A 19,258-nucleotide genomic window follows, 5' to 3' on the forward strand; every position below is an offset into this window, starting at 1 on the left:
ACATTTTTCGCTAGTGTCAAAATCTTTGGCGACATCCAAAAGGTTGTATAAACTGAAGTTAATCCCAAGGTTATATATATGAGGAGGGTTTGACTATCAATAGGTTGTTATCGCAAATATCCAAGGTAAATATAGTGAGGAGGTAATGACATTCAGACGCGCGGCCTAGCACATAAGTTCGATACCATTGACATCTTCTTTTAAAATGGTTGACTACGATTTACTTGTATTTCACAAAAATATTTTCGCTAACTCACAACAGATGGCCCGACTTTCTATTCCATTTTTTGCTTTCAATGAAGGGATGAGATGGCGTTTGTATCGAACTTTCGTGTCACCGCACATCTGATTCGGTTATATATGGCATTACCTCCTCACTATATTTACATTGCAAATATCCACTGACATTTGCTATAAATTGTAGAGCAATTTCCATTCAGTTGAATTTTCGTACTGAGACGCAGTTTGAGGTACCGATAGCTGCCATGTTTTTTTGCAAGTGAAAAACTGGCGATCGGCGTCACCTCCTCATATACAACCTTGGTTACGACAATCGCAATCGTTTACAAGTGCCGTATCGCAAAAAAAAAACATGGCGGCTATTGGTAACTAAATTTGAATTTCTATTGGCAATTGAGATTGTCACTGGCGCAGGGCTTACTTTAGAGAATTTTAATTCTGAAAATTCCGAAAATTCTGAAAAAATTCCGAAAAAGTTCTGAAAAATTCCGAAAAATTATTTCAGAATTTTTCGGAACTTTTTCGGAATTTTTTCAGAATTTTCGGAATTTTCAGAATTAAAATTCTCTAAAGTAAGCGACTGGCGTCACATTTCTATGAAAAAGCAAGTTGTCATCCCATTTTTCGCTCCCATTTTTCCATATGTTTTTTGACGTATCGAGATATTTGCTAATAGTGTTATACCAGCTTACACCTAAAGTGCCAATGCTTAGCTGAAATCGTACTGCTGAAAACAAACGAGGCATTCAAAACATGTTTTGGTCCTTGTGCAAACGAAATTGGTCCTGACGAAATTGTCGCAACTGTCAAATAAAGTTAGAAATTTCTCTATCGAAAATTACGATTGCTGCATTTGTCAATGAAAACTAGGACCAAAACACGTTTTCAATGTCTCGTTTGTTTTCAGCATAAATTGGTCCATCTTAAAAGTGTTAACTGAGAGTGGTGTTAGAGTAAGGTTTGGAAGCAACGTCAAACAAACAGAAGAAACATTTTGCACCTTCTCTCGGCTAACGCTCTACACTAAAATACTGAAAATTCCACCGACTCTCTGAAAGTCACAGCATTGGTTACGGCAGCTCGCGATTCTTTAGTCAAAAAATTGATAAGACAGGAAGTTTATATGACTTTTCCACAGAAAAATGATAATATATTGGACTGGGACGTCGTTTCGACAGAGAGATAATAACATGGCGCCAGTCGCTATATTACCATCTCTCTGCTTTTACAATGTTTCTGGATATGTTCCATATGTTCAGATAAGCTACAGGTTAGTGTAAACCTTGAAACAAAAATGATTTCCATTGATTGAAGTCCACTCACCAATGCTCTCAACCGTCCTGTTTCGCCTATTTTTAATGAACTTAAATTTCATTAATTTAAAAAACCTTAAATTGACCTCGCCCGCCACTTCGACCCCTTACATGAATGAAACGTACACGCTCAGCCACCAGCAAACTGAAGACACGGCTTAGCACATCAAGAGTATGTCTCATCAGTCACATACTTAACCGTTAAGTATACGACTTAGTACTGACATTGCATCCACGGTATGATCAGATTAAACATCAGCCGGACGCAATAGATCTGTTTACATCATAAGTTGTCTGATTTCATATAGTTAGCGATTTCTAAAATGTGACCCTATAATCCAGAAGTCAGAAGTTTTGATTGGAAGTGGATACATGGATGAAACAAACAAACAAACAAAAAATTACCAAGCGAAAGTGATTCTTGTGGCATCTATACACACATATTTACGTCGAGCACGTAACTTTTCATTACGGTCATAATTCATGTAGCATATTAGGTCAACGGATGGGAACGAATGATTCAAAACAACAGTACGTACGAAAGACCATAAAATCGGTTGTGTTGTTTATAAATATGAAGTTGTAGGAGGTGATTACCTAAGGTTATTCTTGTTGGAAATGCATTGAATAAGGTAAGGTAGTCACTTTCTTCGTTGTTTTCTTCTTCTTCTTCGTCTTGAATTCATCATTGAACGAGTGTGTCATAGTTCGATTCATGTTAATAATTTTTTGGACAAAATTAACATTCGAAATGGCATGTCTGTCTACCCATAACGAAAATTATTATCGCAGATTCGTGACTTTAATCAAAAAGAAGAACGAAAAAAAAACATCAGACCAATAGCAGCTAGTCGGGGCGCGACGGTGTACTTATGCACGAGCATGCTTGTAACTGTTTCACCACTATAAAGACGTGTGAGGTACTCGAACTGTTGCAGAACTTCAGTGTTCAATTTCTACCCTACTTTCGGGTGATGCTGATTTCTAATTCGTTTGAAATCGTGAGTGGAATAGAAAGATGGCGCGTCAGTATAATTCACCCGAATGTGTGGTCCCTTAATTTATCTGATTCGCTGAAGGTTTGCATTAACTTCCCTTAGTGTTTATGTATTTTCTGTTGTATAAAAGCAGCTCTGCAGCAAGCGCCCACACATTGTTCACAAAATTAGGAGGTCTAACATCTGACAGTGTCCGCTTGTGGGTGGGGTAGTCTCGCACACCACACAAATTCATGGTGTGAATCTCGCCCAATTATGACTTTTTGTCGTGAAAGGACTCATACTATGTTTCGCGTGTGCGAGATTCCCCGACACCAAGTTATGTTTTGTTAGAAGTGTATGAATATGATGAACAAGTTGTATGTGGTTTGGGCAGTATAAGAAGAGTGAATATGTGAAGTGTCATCTTGCGGTGATCGGTGTGCTTTTCGTCAAAATGTTAGCCTAAAGACTGAAATATAGTATTTAATGACCAAACACGTTCGTCGTTGTAATGATGTGGTGAATATATGTAAAATCATCGGAAATGGAGTGCTTAAAGCCAAGTATACAACCAGCCGATGAAATGAAATTTTGACAGAAAATGTATGGGTCAACTGTCAAAATTTTCAGCTCATTTGATAAAATGTATAAGAATTTCATTTCACCGGCTGACTGTGTACTTGACTTGAGATAGTGACAATTTGTGTACTAACACAGTCATTTTTGAAGTTCGTTCCATTTTGTCGTTGTAACACAAATGTCACACAAATTTCCGTGTCCCCAAACTTTACAGGCTTGGGAATTTCATACATTACATTACAGAAATGAGAAAAAAACAGTTGCAAAGCGGACTGTCTTTCCATTTAGTGTACTTGACTTGACTGACTGGAAACCAAAATTATCGATCTCAAAAAATCACTTTTCTTTTGTTGTGATTCAAGTCCCCTGACTATACTACTGATGCCAGTAGTGGGTTACCGTCGTGTATTATAATGTAGACCAGATTATGTTGTGAGTGTACACCATATAAACTGGGCATTGTTTATTTGAAATTAGAAATGATAAATTAATGATTGATATAAATTGTAATGGAAAAGCGTTCGGTGTATTAGCTACGTAATGTGAATTTAGATTTTTTTTGTATTAAATTTCATTTTAACGAAAAAATTGCGTAATTTTTGTTTCTCTATTAAATTCGCCTCTCTTGATTAAGTAAAATTAAAAATGAAAAAAAAATCATAAAAACTGAGACTACTCGTATTCGTGTTTATATGACGATGCAATGTTCAGTTCACCCGGGCATTGTTTTATAATTGTATACAATTTGAAGAAGAATAAGAAGAAACACTTTTTTTTCTTATTATTTATTAAAGAGAAGAGAGAGAGAGAGAGAGAGAGAGAAAAAAACAGACAACCAACAACAACGAAACGATTTAATAATTTATCAATTATCATGTAAGAGAGGTGTGATCTGCGATTATCTAACAAAACTATGTGTAGTTATTTCGATCATGATTATTGCTATAGGTAGAGACATACATTGGATTAAAATTGTGTCTCGTTTTTTTCGTTGTTGTTTGTTCGAACTCACGAAGAAGTCATAATCCCATCGATACATAATGCTCAGAATCAATGCATTGCAATTATAATTTATAAAATAAAAAGAAGAAATTACCAGTTGTAATACTATAGAGCAACGCGCGGTGATTGGTAATCGAATCGTCGTAAGTTCAATGAAGAAAATCAGACACAAATTGGATAATGCAGCAACAACAACAACAAAAAATTAGATTACGTTCCCATTCCCATTGCGCTCTCGGTATATTGTTATATGTAATAGAAGGATAGGTTAATATTTGAATAATGAAGATGCAAATGAAAAGTTTTTTCGTAAAACAATTTTTTACGTTGAGTTGCTCTCTCAATAAATTTCGCAATTCGATGAAAAAAGTAAATTCAAATTCACGCGGTAGATCCGCCGAAAATTCAAAATTAAAAGTGTGACAGTCAAAACCAAACGCAGTGTCGTAATTAACGATATTCTCATACCACAGTGCGTTGAATTTTATTTTTCAGTTCATTTGTTCAGCCAGTGATTCACCCAAAATTTGAGCTCTGAAGCAAGGTTCTGAACGAACGCAGCTCTGAGTTGATGACGAAGGCGGCAACACAAAAATTGCGTAAACGGATACGAAGCCTATATGAAAAGAGGAACTTAACAAAACCAAAGTTCCGAATTTTCCAAAAAAAAAACATTTTCTTTCGCACACAATCTCACTTCGTTCGGGCTACAACTTGCGAAATTGCCTAAAAACAATCGTCCAAAACAGATACACAAATAACTATTGTTAGGTTGCATCTCAAAACTCAACACAGACAATTTTTTACTGAGCAACGCAGTTCTGACAACATTATTACGCCAAACATCACAGATGCAACATTATAAAACTTATATTCACCCGAAAGTCGGGATTCGTATTTCTTGCTATTCCCTGAGGGTCTGCGGTACCTTCAGTGTTTATATACTTTGAATTTATGCAGTGATATGAGTAGGATCCACTAGCTCCAGGTAGCTCAATCGGTAGAGCATAGGACTCATACCCAAGAGGTCCCGGGTTCGACTCCCGGTGCAAAAATGCTTGCCTGGTTTTATTCTAATCACTTGGTGATTAAGCACTCGCTATTAGTTATCTAATGGCTGTACGACCGTAACAAAGTCGCAAATTTCAAAGAAATCCAATATTCGATTTCTTCGCAACAATCACGCCATATTGACATAATGTCAATGACACAATTCACAATATACAACAGACTGTAGGATAAGCGCCATCTATGATCGACTAGTCGCTCATTGGGAAAATGCATGAGTCATTAGTGATGGTTGTGGTCTTCGCACACTACTCGTGGCTCAGAGAATTCACAACGTATGGGACGTTTACACGGTCGATTTGTGAGCTATCTGAGTCCGAAGAGATATGATGAAAAATCACAATTCATATGATCAAGTGACTTGTGCAATAGCACAACAGGCCCACTAGAGGCTTAGGTGCTGGGCTAACCCCCTTCCCATCTAATCCAATCCAATCCAATCCAGGATCCACTACAATAGGTTTGTTCCAAGGCCATATAAATTGTCAAGTTTCATAACCTCAACAATATTTTTGTGTAAATTGTGTGAAATTGTCGTTGTTCGGGTTGTCTAGTTCGTGTTTACAGTTACTTGGAACAACCCTATAGGTTTGAAGGTCAGTTTGAAATGTCAAATTTCATCCACAGAAGACAACTTAACCTCAACTTTCAGGTTGATGACAAAGTGATGCTAATATGACGTTCAGTCGAAACGGCGTCCCAGCCGTCATCTTAGCATCTCTCTGGTTGATAAAAATTTTAATGCTTAGTTTCCTCTTACCAAAGACACTCTTACACGGAGTACTTTGTGTGAGAGACAAAATTGAATTTTTTCATTTTTTTTTTTGGTAATTTGACAGCTTGCTCTCTCTCACGGAGTACTTTTTGTTGAGTGGAATGGACACCTAACGAAAAATTTACAGAGAAATTTGTTGACGTTTATGTCATGATCATCTCTGTGAAATCGTGAAATCGTCATTGTTCGTGTTGTCAAAGTTCGGGTTTTCAGTTATTTGGAACAAACCTTTTATACCTTTTAAGTTGAAAAAAGCCTAGATGGTCTAGAAGGGGGTAGGGTAATCTCGCACACCACACAAATTCATGGTGTGCGAGATTCACCTCTAAGTGGTGAATCTCGCACAGTCATGACTTTTCGTTACATGTCGTAAAAGGACGCATACTATGATCGCGTGTGCGAGATTCCCCGACACCTCTAGAAGAGATCGATTCGCTTTTGATTCGTTCCTAAAGATTTGTTACTTTACATGGTCCACGAGGGCGCCATCTCTAGAACTTTCAACTTATAAACTTTTGACCTATAAACTTATGAACTTATAAGCTTTACTTTATAGGACTTATAACGTATAAGTGACTTATAACGTATAAGTGACTTATAACGTATAAATTCGGATCATAGAGGTAGACTACCTACTTTTGACATTAAGAGTCCCTTTTTACGAAGGTCTCACACACACATTCAAATATGTGATTTTTCACTTTAATTTGCCAGTTTGTTCTACTGAGAGGGCCCTTGATTTGAATTTATAAGTTGACTTATACGTCATTTGCTTGAGCAAACTCTCTAATATGTGGTGTCTAAGTAAATTGTGGGTAAGTGTACGCTGGTGTATTCTGAAAATACACCCGTGTAAACATACCAACAAGTAAAGGGAAATAGAGTTTCGAAGTTAATCTCATTTTCTGAAAGCTTACTTTGTATTGACACGAATTTAAGCACCACATTCACCTAATTCTAGTACTTCGATATGATCTAATACATCGCCTATATGTCATCTATATCCTTGTTTCGATAAATAATTAAAAAAAAGTCTAATCAATAATTAAAGGAAAGGTGATAACAAATGGCGTTGCCCGCCGGCGAGTCGGAAGCAACGCCATCTGTTATCACCTCTCTGATGACGAATAGTGAAATTTTATTTGAAAAATAAATCTCAACGGTAATAGATTTTTGTATAATTCTAATTCAAGTCCCATTTCGTCATAGAATGACTAATGTCAGAGCTATATTTTCTTATAAACCAATGCTATGACGAATTATGAATATTTACCAGAGGGAAGTTATTCTAGCAAAAAATAAAGTGCAAAGAATGAAGTACTGAACAAGAAATTGTGGCGCCTCGAGTAGGTGGGACAGGCTCATCTGAAAATATCATCCATAACGAAATGGTGTAAACCACACTTGTCAGTATGTCATCATGAATATGGTGTATTTATAATATAGATTGTAGGTGATTGTAGACTCAGGACAAACCCATATTATAAACCGATCTGATGAAAAAGTTGCAAACAATTTATATTTAAATGTTGCAATAAATATAAATTCGTTTTTTGTGTGCGAGCTGCTTCTTCTCTCAGACTTCAAAATAAATAAAATAAAAAATCCGCCACAGCTGAAACCTATATATGAAATGTAAGTTAACCTTTTTAAATGAAATGATTTCCGCATATCGATTAATTCCAATCGAAATCGACCTTTTGACGAGCGAGCTCTGTGAATAAAAAAAAATATTTAAAAGAGTTACAATTTCATCAACTGAAATTTGAAATACAAAAAAAAACGTTTATTTTGCATCACACAACGATCACATCGCATGGTCGTCGCAAGCGATATATTCTACTTTTCGATATAATGTTATAATGTCGGTAAACCAGGTTAACTCTACTCTACTCTACATGGAACAGCATTTTTTCTAACACACTGACTTATTTCATGCGGTCTGGCTTGCTGTAATTTTCGTCTCTCTTTTTTTGTTGTTTTTCTTTTAATTTTTAATTTTAAATAAGAAAATTAATTGCAATAATAATCTCTCCGGTACTTTGGTTCGCTTATAATAATTATATGCAAATTAAATGCTGTGCATCCACCATACACGTATTTATGATGTATACGCAGCATTATACCCATATTTATGATGGAAGACATTTATATCCATCCAGAGAGTGCGGTGTTACGTAAGATGCTTTTATATTGCAGATAAATGTTATAAATTTCTACTCTCACTAATTTCGCACACACAATTTAATTTTGTAGTCCAGTGGCGCAAGGGTGGGAGTCTGGAATCGGTTTTTGAAATAGTGTCTCGGGCAGCAAGTTTTGAAATTTTGATTTTTCAGCAATAGTCTTAAGTCATCCATTCGAGCGAAGCGAGATGTTGCTTTGTTGGTCAGAGCTACACATTTTGTGGGTTATATATTGTCATTTAACTACAAAATTGTACTTTTGCGATTTTCGCAAAACTATCGCCACAATAGGTCTGTTCCAAGGATATTTGAGCTGTCAAAACGTCATCCACAGAGCCAAAAGATTATTGTTGACGAAATATTCGCAAAAGCGTGGAGATTATGGATCTGTGGATGCTATCGTTCGTTTTCGGCTTGTCAAAAATAGTACGATGGAGTAAAACCCAAGGCTGTATACTTTGAGGAGGTCACGCAGACCGCCATTTTATTAGATACGCGGGAACACACCACTTCTGATGATTTTACATGTAAAAATTTTCACCACATCATCAAGACGACGAGATTTATCAGAGTAGGTGCATTTTTGTATGAAATCGGCCATTTTATCATCAACTGTGGTGTGTCACCCGCATATCTGTATCTGCGTGACCTCCCCAAAGCATACAGCCTTAGTAAAACCTATACAAATGACAGTTGAAAGTGAACACAATCCACTATATTTTTACATTTGCGTTGTGAATCAAAAGCGGTGTTTAATTTTGGCGGAAGAACCGCAATTTGCTAACTGGTAACACAGTGACACGGTGGCGCTAATGGGTATGATTAAAAATGTACAGCGCCACCTTATTCTCTATAGGTATAAGGTTAATCTTACACGATGGAAAAATTTCGCATCTGACCCATCACGTAAGATTGAAGACTTCTAGCTATATAGGAAAGCCGAATCAATTCAGGTTTGGTAAATACAGATCGACGTCGGATCCAAGGTAACCTGAAAACATTTTGCACTGATGTTCTCATGGTCTCTTTAGACTAAATAACGAACTTGTGGAAATTTCGTGGTAACGAAGCTGAGGCTATGTTTGAACCAAGGACTAATTTTTTAAAAACGTTTCCCCCAGAGACAAAGAGCGCTGCCATTTTTAAACATGCCTGCATGTATTTTTAGGGTATCCAGCCGAAATAGACACCGTATGATACGCACATGTAATGTGATTAAACACAATCATTGCTACTGTCCAATGAACAGTTAAAAATATCTGAACTTTCCCAAACATCCCCCCAATAACAATCCCATTTGCGGACCGTTACGCACTGGACTATTATGTCGATGATATCGCGTCCTCTTTCAGATATAATTAATAAACATAACACTCATTCGATATCGATATGTTGTCCGTTGATGTGTAATTAGTCAACAGACACCACTCAATGTAGCGTAATTAATTCGGAAGTCGTAGACAGCGTGTACGTATATTACGTGAGTGCGGATGAATTTCCATGAATCAGGAAATGGTCTCTCGATTACGTATTAGGGTGGAACAATTTTATCAAATTCGGATTAAGCATAACACGACCGACAGGAGTCTCGTGAAAATTTCCTTTTTCATTTTAACTCGTAGTGGTGACGACAGATCCGATTCACTTTTGATTAGGTGAAGGTTTTACTTGTCGTAAGTTGATTTTTACCAACATTTTATTGAAACCCTTACCCGTTGCGTACACACTCCACCTACAAAAAAGATTTGAAAATCTTACCTGTAGCAGGTAAGTTTTGCTGCACTTTTTGTATGAAATGCTACAACTGTGGCAGCGATTGTAGATTAACTGGAGACATAATTACCTGGTACAGGTAAGCTTTTCAAATGTTTTTTGTCAGTGTACACACAACAGCGCATGTGTCATAATGCTGTTTCCATGTGAAAAGTTGTCGGTTGTTTTAATATGCTCTTCAGATGCTAAAACTATCGGATAGTGGTATCACGCAATACAGTCGACGACTTTGGAATGAGTGACGCATTTTGGTTCAGCTGATCCACTCATGCAAACAGATGTATACGGGTGAACAACGTACGCGTGGTGGTGGTAAAACCGTTTAAAGACGTAAAAACATATCTGTTTGTATGAGTGGATCAGCTGAAACGAAATGCGTCACTTGTTTCAAGGTCGTTGCTTGCAACTCGACCTAATCATTTGTTTGCGATAGAAAGTACTCTAAATGAAAGTCTCAGCCACATCTTTTATGGGAGTGTGGTGAATGATAGTGACAGATTCATAGGAGCCTTTGAACTATTTAGTTCCAATCCAATTCAAGTGACCATTTACTCTTTGAGAAAAAGAAAATTTAATTTCAACCAATAATCAATCAGCTGCAGGCTGAAACTGTACGTCGACTGGAAAAAAATTTTAAGTTTTTTTTTCACTTGAATCCTACCCTCCCTAATCCGAAATGGAAGGCAGAAAGGAAGCATTTCGCATGTATTTGGAACAAACGGGAACCACGGATGCGTTAACCAAGGTGCTTATTAAATTGTACGACTTGAAGGACAAACGACCGGATAACGAAGACGCTGCGCTGCAATTTATGAAAGATAATTTGTCCAACAATTTTCCCAGCCAAAACGATTATGATAAACTATTGGCAGAAGTGGAAATAAGCCGAAAGAAAGTGGAGGCAATCCAGAAGGCCGCGGAAGAGGCAAGAGAAAGAGCAGATGTGGAGAGAGAACTGAGAAAAATGAAAAAAACCGGAGAAACATCGGCTAAGGCTGCAGATGCGGTAGTGAAGGCCGACGCCAATGCTACTGCCGATGGTAAGGTCGATAACGTGGCTACTGTCGTAATCAAGACAATTGACGAAGCTAAGAAACGCTTGGAAGAGCTAAAGAAACATCAAAATTGCAAATCGTTGCTGGTAGAATGTCTTAGTTTGGAGATGTTTGAGAAACTAAAAGCGGATCAGCTGGCTCAACTCCTGCTTTGCATCAGACGGGGTCTGGAAGATCCGAACGTACTGGTGGGAATTAATGCCGTTGCCGAAGACGACTATGTTACTTTCAAAGAGATCTTTGATCCGATTATTAAAAAGTATTTCGGTTCGGATCTCAGCACAGCTTTGCAGTCAAGTTGGAAGAACGCTACGGGCAACAAAGACGACAGTCCCTTAAATTGTCGATCACACTTGGTACTCCGTACAAGAATTACATGCGCTCGATCCATGGCAAAATTTCCTTTCATTCCTGGAATGAACGAAGATCAGAAGAACAAATTGAAGGCCGATGTTGAAGCCGAATTGAAACTTTTAGTCGAAGACAATGTTAAGGGCAGATACCACGACCTGACCAATATGAACGCAGAAGTGAAAACGAAATTGCAGGAACGCCACTTGCTGTTCCAGTCCGTAAACGAACAATTGAAAGCTGCTGGTGTATTAGACTGTTCCATTGGTCGTGCCATATTTTGCAATGACAACCAGAACTTGGTGGTGTGGGTTAACGAAGAGGAGCATCTGAAGTTTATTGCGACCGGAATGAACAGCATTAAGGAAGCATTCATTCGATTGAGGACGGTTGTTGAGAACTGTGAGTTCCTGACATTTAAAACCACAGCGACGAATCAAAATCCTCCTACCATAACATTCTGTCCAACGTTTGTGGGCGCGGCGCTGCATGTTTCGGTTGTGGTAAAATGTCTTAACGTTGCAACCAGAGGAAAGATGGAAGACATAGCGAAGACATTGAAGATCGGCGGTAAGTTGCACACCAACCACAACTGATGCAATAGACAAATTTCAAACCTTTTGTGTCCATTTAGTTAAGCCGACAACAGTGGCAGATGAGTTCGAACTGACAAATAAACCGAAATTGGACATGACGGAATTCGATGCAATGAAAGAATTTATCGTTGAAGTGGGCAAATTTTTGAAAGCAGCACACATCGAGACAGCCGCCGATGCTGTGGCTCGTTTAGAGGAGCTGAAGAAGTGTACCCCTCCGCCAGAATCGTTGTTGGTGAAACATCTCACAACAGACATCTGTGATGAACTGAAAGGTAAAGACGATCCTACCGAAAAGACTTTTCTTAACTGCATCCGACTGGGACTGGAAGAGGGGACGCTGCCGATCGGGATTTATGCGGCGGATCATGATGCCTACAAAAAATTCGCCAAAATATTCGAACCAATTTTAACGGAGTATTACGGCTTAAACGACTATACCAGTCTTGTGGAATCAAAATGGACTGATGATGATAAAAAGTTGAATTTTAATTCACACTTGATACTTCGTACAAGAATTGCATGCGCCAAGTCCGTTGAAAAGTATTCCTTTGTTCCGGTTATGGACAACGTCAAATTAAATGAATTGAAAGAGGAAGTGAAGAAAAAATTGGCGGAACATACCTTCGCAGACCTATGTGCGGGTAAGTTCGAGGCTTTGGACAAATTGACCAATGATGAGAGAGACGAATTGAAACAAAATCAGCTGCTGTTCGAACCTGAAAATTTGCGATTGCAAACCGCTGGTGCAACCGATCTCTCTGCAGGTCGTGCCATATTTTTCAATACCGCCAAAAACCTGGTGGTTTGGATTAACGAAGAAGAACATTTGAAGTTTATCGCAACCGGGACTAATAAGACCGGCAATAGTACGCACGTTATCAAAGATGCATTCACCAATTTGAGAAATGTGGTTGATCACTGCGGTTCGTTGACCTTTAAAAAAAGCAAAAAAGCAGACGCTACAAATATGGATGCGCTGGGTCACTTAACATTCTGTCCGACAAATCTGGGCGCGACGATAAATGTTTCGGCTGTGGTCAAATTTCCCAATGTTGCAGAGCGAGAGAAAATGAAACAAAAGATGACGAAGGAAGACGAGAAGAAGAAATTGCCATTCTACGGTAGGTGTTCATTCAAAAGACATACGGATGTAGACCGTAACGACCGTCCGAGTTTCTGTGGTCGACGCTCGTACATTTTTGGACTTGTCTCAATTGTGGTGAAGATAATTCGCTCAATGACAAAGTCACCGCAGAGACTTTGCGCTGCCATAATGATATGCCGCGAAAATACACGATCAATTTTGCGATGATGGGATGGACAATTATGCTGCATTTTCCATTGTTCAGCCTGTGGTGGATAACTGAACCGAAAACGCAGCATAATTGTCGTTCACATCAACGCAAAATTGCTCGTGTGATTGCGGTACTTTCCTTGTGTAAACCATTGTGCTTCTGTGCCATTCCTATTTACCATTTCCCAGAAGAATCGCCCTAGTTGAGAGATGTGATGAGCCTTGGGATATCTTCGAAAAATCAACTTGTCTCAACTGGGTGTGAGGTCGTAAGGCCGAAGACACGAACAATTTTGCGTTGATAGGATCGACAATTATGCTGCGTTTTCCATTGTATAGCCTGTGGTGAATATCCGATTACAATGGAAAACGCAACATAATTGTCGATGCTATCAACGCAAAATTGCTCGTGTGTCTTCGGCCTAAACACACAAGCAATTTCGAGTTGTTGAGATCGACAATCATGCTGTTCGTTCTCTTTCCATTGTAATCAGTTATTCACCACAAAAAACCGCGCATTATTGTCGATCTCATGAACGGCTCATTGTGTCTTGCCCGGCCGTATATGCTGCTAGTTGATCATGGATTTCTAACATTTGTTCGTCGTTTAGTCGAACCGACAACAGTGGCGGATGAGTTCGAACTGACAAAGAAACCAAAATTGGACAAGACTGAATTTGATGCAATGGAAGAATTTATCGTTGAAGTGGGCAAATTTTTGAAAGAAGCTGGCATCAAGACCACCGACGATGCGGTGGCTCGTTTAGAGGAGCTGCAGAAGTTTACCCCTCCACCAGAATCGTTGTTGGTGAAAAACCTCACTAAAAAGATCATTACAGGCTCAACGTCAAAGGCAACTGCAAAAACAAAGACTTTGCTCGACTGCATCAAAATCGGATTGGAGGATGAGAAATTGCCGGTGGGAATTTTCGCGGCTGATGAAAGTTGTTACGAAACATTCGAACAGATTTTTAAACCAATTTTAATAGCCTATTACGGAGGAGTGGACCCTATCCAAATTGAAGCATCAAAGTGGGACGATAATAACAGCCAGATTGCTGGCTTAGACTTTGACTCGGGATTAATTATTCGCGTGAGAATTACATGCGCTAGGTCGCTTAAAGATTATCCTTTCGTTCCGGCTATGGAGGAAAAAGATTTAAATGCATTGAAAGACGAAGTTCAACAAGCATTGGAGACTACCTTTTGTGCTTCTGGTGGTACGTTCGTCGATTGGGACAAGTTGGTCGAAGTTGATAGAAAAGAGTTGCAAAAAAATCAGCTGCTGTTCGAACCTGAAAATTCCCTATTGCTGGCCGCTGGTGCAACCAATCTATCCGAAGGTCGTGCCATATGTTACAATACCGACAAAAACTTGGTCATTTGGATTAACGAAGAGGAGCATTTGAAGTTTATCGCGACCGGGACGAATAAGACTGGCAATAGTACGCCCGTTATCAAAGATGCATTCACCAATTTGAAAGATGTTTTTGATCAATGCGGCTCGTTGACCTTTAAACAAAGCGAATCTTCATCCTTTCTAACGGACTGTAACTTAGCATTCTGTCCAACGTTTTTGGGTCCGGCAATACATGTTTCGGCTATTGTAAAATTGGCGAAAGCAGCTGCCAGAGGAAAAGTGGAATACATTGCGAAGGCATTGCCGATATGTGGTAAGTAACGTAACCGTTACAGCTTTTACACGGGAAGAAGCGCCCAGTTGAGATATGGCTACGACTTGACACCGCAGCTACGATTTAACGATTTACTATGGCGAAAAATTGAGTAACCCACCAAATTCACCAAATTCCAACAGTTCGTTGGCCGCAAAGTATATAAACCACTGAAGGTAATGCAAATTCGCAGTTACGCTCGTATCCATACTTTGAGGTGAATTTACAGTTTACCGTATATCGATACACATGCGTACAAACATTGTAAATATATATATTGCGAGCATAGGAAACACACCTCAAAGTTTGGATACGTGAAAACTCTGATCCGCTGAGGGTCTGCATTACCTTCAGTGGTTTATATACTTTGGTTGGCCCGTTGGCGAAAAGCAACCGTCTGCCGTTTCTTTCGAATGCTAAACGTGTCTCAACTGGGCGCTGTACTAACGTCTGCTTGATCACAACTAAACATGTCTAACCTTTTGTGTCCGTTTAGTTAAACCGACGACAGTGGCAGATGAGTTCGAAGTTACAAATATACCAAGGTTGGACAAGACTGAATTCGATGCAATTAAGGAATTTGTCGAGCAGTTGCAGATATTGGTGGGACAAGAAGAACAATTGGTCACAACAATCGAAGAAGCGTGGGCAAGCTGGGAGCTACTGGAGAAAGGCACTGTCGATTCAATTATGAAAAAAAGTAAACTAGATCAATTAGAATTTGATGCTGAAAAAAGTAAGGGACAAACTGCCAACGACAAGACTTTACTCGACTGCATCAGACCGGGATTGGAAGATCCCATCAGTTCGGGAATTTATGCGGTTGACGCTGATGCATACGAAACATTTCCCGTTTTATTTAAAAAATATGTTGAAATCATTCACCCGTTATCCCCACTTCCCAAACTGTCCGATGACGGTTGGGATGGTGCTAACGATACATGGCTGTTCAGTGATTACTCATCGGTTACAATATCCTCACGAATTACATGCCGTAGATCGTTCAAAGATTTCCCTTTCATTCCGGCAATGACAACGACACAATTGCGCAAGTTGAGAGCCACAGTGAAAGCGATATTGGAAGAGTACGATGTCAATGGTAAATTCTACGATTTGACTGGTATAGACGGTACGACGAAAGGTGAATTGATAAAGGATGGACATTGGTTCGAACCGGTTAATGAACGATTAAGATCCGTCGGCGTTAAAGATTTTACCACCGGCCGTGCAGTCTTTGTGAGCAAACAGAATAATTTAACAGTTTGGCTGTGCGAAGAGGACCATTTGAAATTCATTTCGACTGCTGCAGACGGAGACATTGCAAAAACATTCATCCAATTAAAGGAAGCTGTTGACAAATTTAAAAACGTCGAGTTTCACAAACATAATGATTGGGGATGGAAAACGTTCTGTCCAACGAATCTGGGATCGACGATTGAGGCCACGATTGTTTTGAAAATACCGAAAATAACACACGCTATGTCAACGTCACCAAAGACATTCGAAGAGTACTGCACAGACGAAAATATACCAGAAACTTCAGATATTTGCGGTAATTTCAGATAATTTCATTTTTAAGTTGTATAGCGTGAGACTCAATTAATTTTCGCTTATTTAGAGAAAACGTTGTCCGACAAAAATGAACATGAAATTTCGAATAAGATAAAATTCGGAAAGGAGTTCGAACTGGTTCAGCAAGTGTTTAACGCAGCAAAAGAACTCGCTGCAAAGGAAAATAGTCTGTAGAGACAAATCAGAAATTAAACGAAAATTCCATTTCCTAAAAATGTTGTTCTAATTTCTCTACCGACCGGCCCAATTAGCTTACATACGACGTTCGAATGACAGTCTCTTCTTAACACAAGGTTAACGTCGTCTGCTTCAACGCTATGCATGTATGTACACTGGGCCTTTTTTAAGAGAATTAAATTCCCAAAATTCCTTAAAATTCCCAAAAATTCCTTAAAATTCCCGAAAATTCCTAAATTTTGTTTTCTCGTAAATCTTAAAATAAATTTGTTGGCTTTCCTAAGATCAAATCCAACGAAAAATCCACAGGGTTTTCAATACGTAGCCTTAGAGGTGAACAAGTCAAAAAAACGTCGAAAATTTTAAGGAGTTTTAGGGAATTGAATTCCCTTAAAATAGGCCCTGATGTACGATCACTTGCATCGAAATGTTGGAGTGGATCCTGTGTATCCTGTGTAGATCAATCGTTGCGTCCTTTAACAGGACGTTTGGAATCACTGAAAATATCCATCTCTTCTTAACATTTGAAGACTACACATTACACACAGAATCTGACATCTGACATCTGAAGACAACAAAATCTGGCATCTGAAGACAACATTTTAAGAAATTCAACATATAAAGACTACTAGCCACATTACCTCAACATCTGAAGACTGTTACCTCAACATTTGAAGATTGCATTTCACTAACAAATATTAATATCCACATTACCCCAACATCAAAATACTGCATTTTGTATCCACGCTTGACGTCTAAAGATTTCATTTCAACACCAAAAGACTGATTTCATTTTAACACCAAAATACTGTTTTCCACATTACCATAACAACTAAAGACAACATTTACCATTGCCTCAACATCTAAAGACCACATTAACCATTTACCATTACCTTAACATCTAAAGATTTTTCCACGTTACCTCAACATCTGAAGACTGTTTTCTACATTACCTCGACAACTAAATACCGCATCTGCCACTATCTCGACGACAAAAGACTGCATTTACCACTACCTCAACGTCCGAAGATTGCTTCGACATTTTAATATTTATTGGCATGCAAGATAATCATTTGGATGTGATTGGTTTTCGACACATTTGATGCTACAATGGAATTACGCTTCTCCGAACACATTTGGTGCTACAGTGTTTCACTAACTGAAACAATCGTTTGGATGCGGTTGGAGTTGGCTGTGACAAAATCGTGCTGCGTCAATAACATTTGGTTTTACAATATCTTCCTATCCTGTCTAAAAGAAAGTGGAGACGTTCAAGTTTGGTGATTGTAAGTGAAACGTGCATTTTTTTTCTGCTTGTTGCTCGAGTGTTGACTGAATTTTTACTGCTGTGTTTTGCTACGCTAGGGGATTCTTCAAAGTAGCATTCTCTTTACGTCCAAAATTTCCATCAAGAGATGGTGCTCAAGTTCATTTGAAAGTTTTACTGCTGTCTTGGGAAGGGATCAGTGGAAACAACTGATGATGGCTAGATCACGCTAGCCTCAGACCGCCACTGAGTCCCGAGGTTGAAACAGCTCTGTTTTCTTCGTTAAATTCACTCAACGTGAACCATGAGTGGGTAGGGAAGAGCAAAAGCTCTGTTTGTTGTTTTGTTTATCTCTGAATTTAGCTCCTTATTTATAGAAATTTCAGGTGGGGATAGTTTCAGTGATTCCAAACGTCCTGTTAAAGGACGCAACGATTGATCTACACAGGATCCACTCCAACATTTCCAACATAGCGTTGAAGCAGACGACGTTAACCTTGTGTTAAGAAGAAACTGACGATTGAAAAAAATACGGATCCTCAAAATATCAGACTCACTGGTAATGTATCGATAGAGCGTGAGTTGCAGTCGATGAAGATTTATCGATAAAATTGTTAAAACGTTTCCCGTGAAGAATCGCCAAAGTTAAATCGCCAAGTATTGCTTCACTGTATGGCGATTTTTCTTGGCGTTTCTTCCAGATGTTATTTTTGGCGATTTAACAAATCTGTCAAGAATGATAAATTGTCAAGAAAAATCGTCAGAGAGTGAAGAAACGGCAGGAAAAATCACCAGAGGTTTCTTCACTCTCTGGGGATTTTTCTTGGCAAAATGTGATGAATTACCAAAAAAAAAATCTTGGCGATTTGACGTTGGCAATACTTCACACGGCTAACTTTTGCAAACATAATCATTCAAGAGTCATTCTACCCAAATGCTTGCGAGGACTATAGCTTCTGTCTAAGCGCAGCACTCCGGGACCTCTCGATTCTCATGCGTTCGTAATTCCAAATATTCGTAACTTGACAATTGCGTGCATAAAATCCCATTGGACTGTCGAGTTACGAACGTATGTGCTGCAGGGCCTATTTGTGGAAAATTGGGTGGCTAAATTTGCCAAAATTTACCAAAGTTTGCTATAAAACATTTTAGCAAATTTTGGAAAATTTGAGCAAATTTTCGGTTATTTTTGGCAAAAGGCAATTAAATTTTCCATAAATAGGCCCCGCAGCACTTTAAAGAAAAATCCTGAGACATTAGAAATTGTACTCTGAAAAAGTTCACTAGACTAAATGACAGCTCGCTCTCTCACGGCTCGCACACGGAGTACGTTTTGTTGAGTGCAAACCATACT

At 38.7% G+C, this 19,258-nt stretch overlaps 1 protein-coding gene across 1 annotated transcript; it reads left to right on the top strand.

Moving 5' to 3' along the window:
* The first annotated feature begins 10,442 nt into the window (after positions 1-10,442).
* LOC119077364 (creatine kinase, flagellar-like) lies at positions 10,443-16,667 on the top strand. The gene is made up of 5 exons (XM_037184549.1): positions 10,443-11,892; positions 11,957-13,042; positions 13,827-14,888; positions 15,385-16,440; positions 16,507-16,667. The coding sequence occupies exons 1-5, from the start codon at positions 10,593-10,595 to the stop codon at positions 16,632-16,634; spliced, it is 4,632 nt and encodes a 1,543-aa protein (XP_037040444.1). The 5' UTR covers positions 10,443-10,592; the 3' UTR covers positions 16,635-16,667.
* The last annotated feature ends 2,591 nt before the right edge of the window (positions 16,668-19,258 follow it).

The sequence above is a fragment of the Bradysia coprophila genome, unplaced genomic scaffold, assembly GCF_014529535.1.
Source record: "Bradysia coprophila strain Holo2 unplaced genomic scaffold, BU_Bcop_v1 contig_235, whole genome shotgun sequence".
In the NCBI taxonomy this organism is placed as follows: Eukaryota; Metazoa; Arthropoda; class Insecta; order Diptera; family Sciaridae; genus Bradysia; species Bradysia coprophila.

Coding starts and splice junctions, on each gene's coding strand:
- LOC119077364 (XM_037184549.1), top strand. CDS start 10,593: ATGGAAGGCAGAAAGGAAGCATTTCGCATGTATTTGGAACAAACGGGA. Junction 11,893..11,956: donor GAAGACATTGAAGATCGGCG/GTAAGTTGCACA, acceptor GTGTCCATTTAG/TTAAGCCGACAACAGTGGCA. Junction 14,889..15,384: donor GAAGGCATTGCCGATATGTG/GTAAGTAACGTA, acceptor GTGTCCGTTTAG/TTAAACCGACGACAGTGGCA.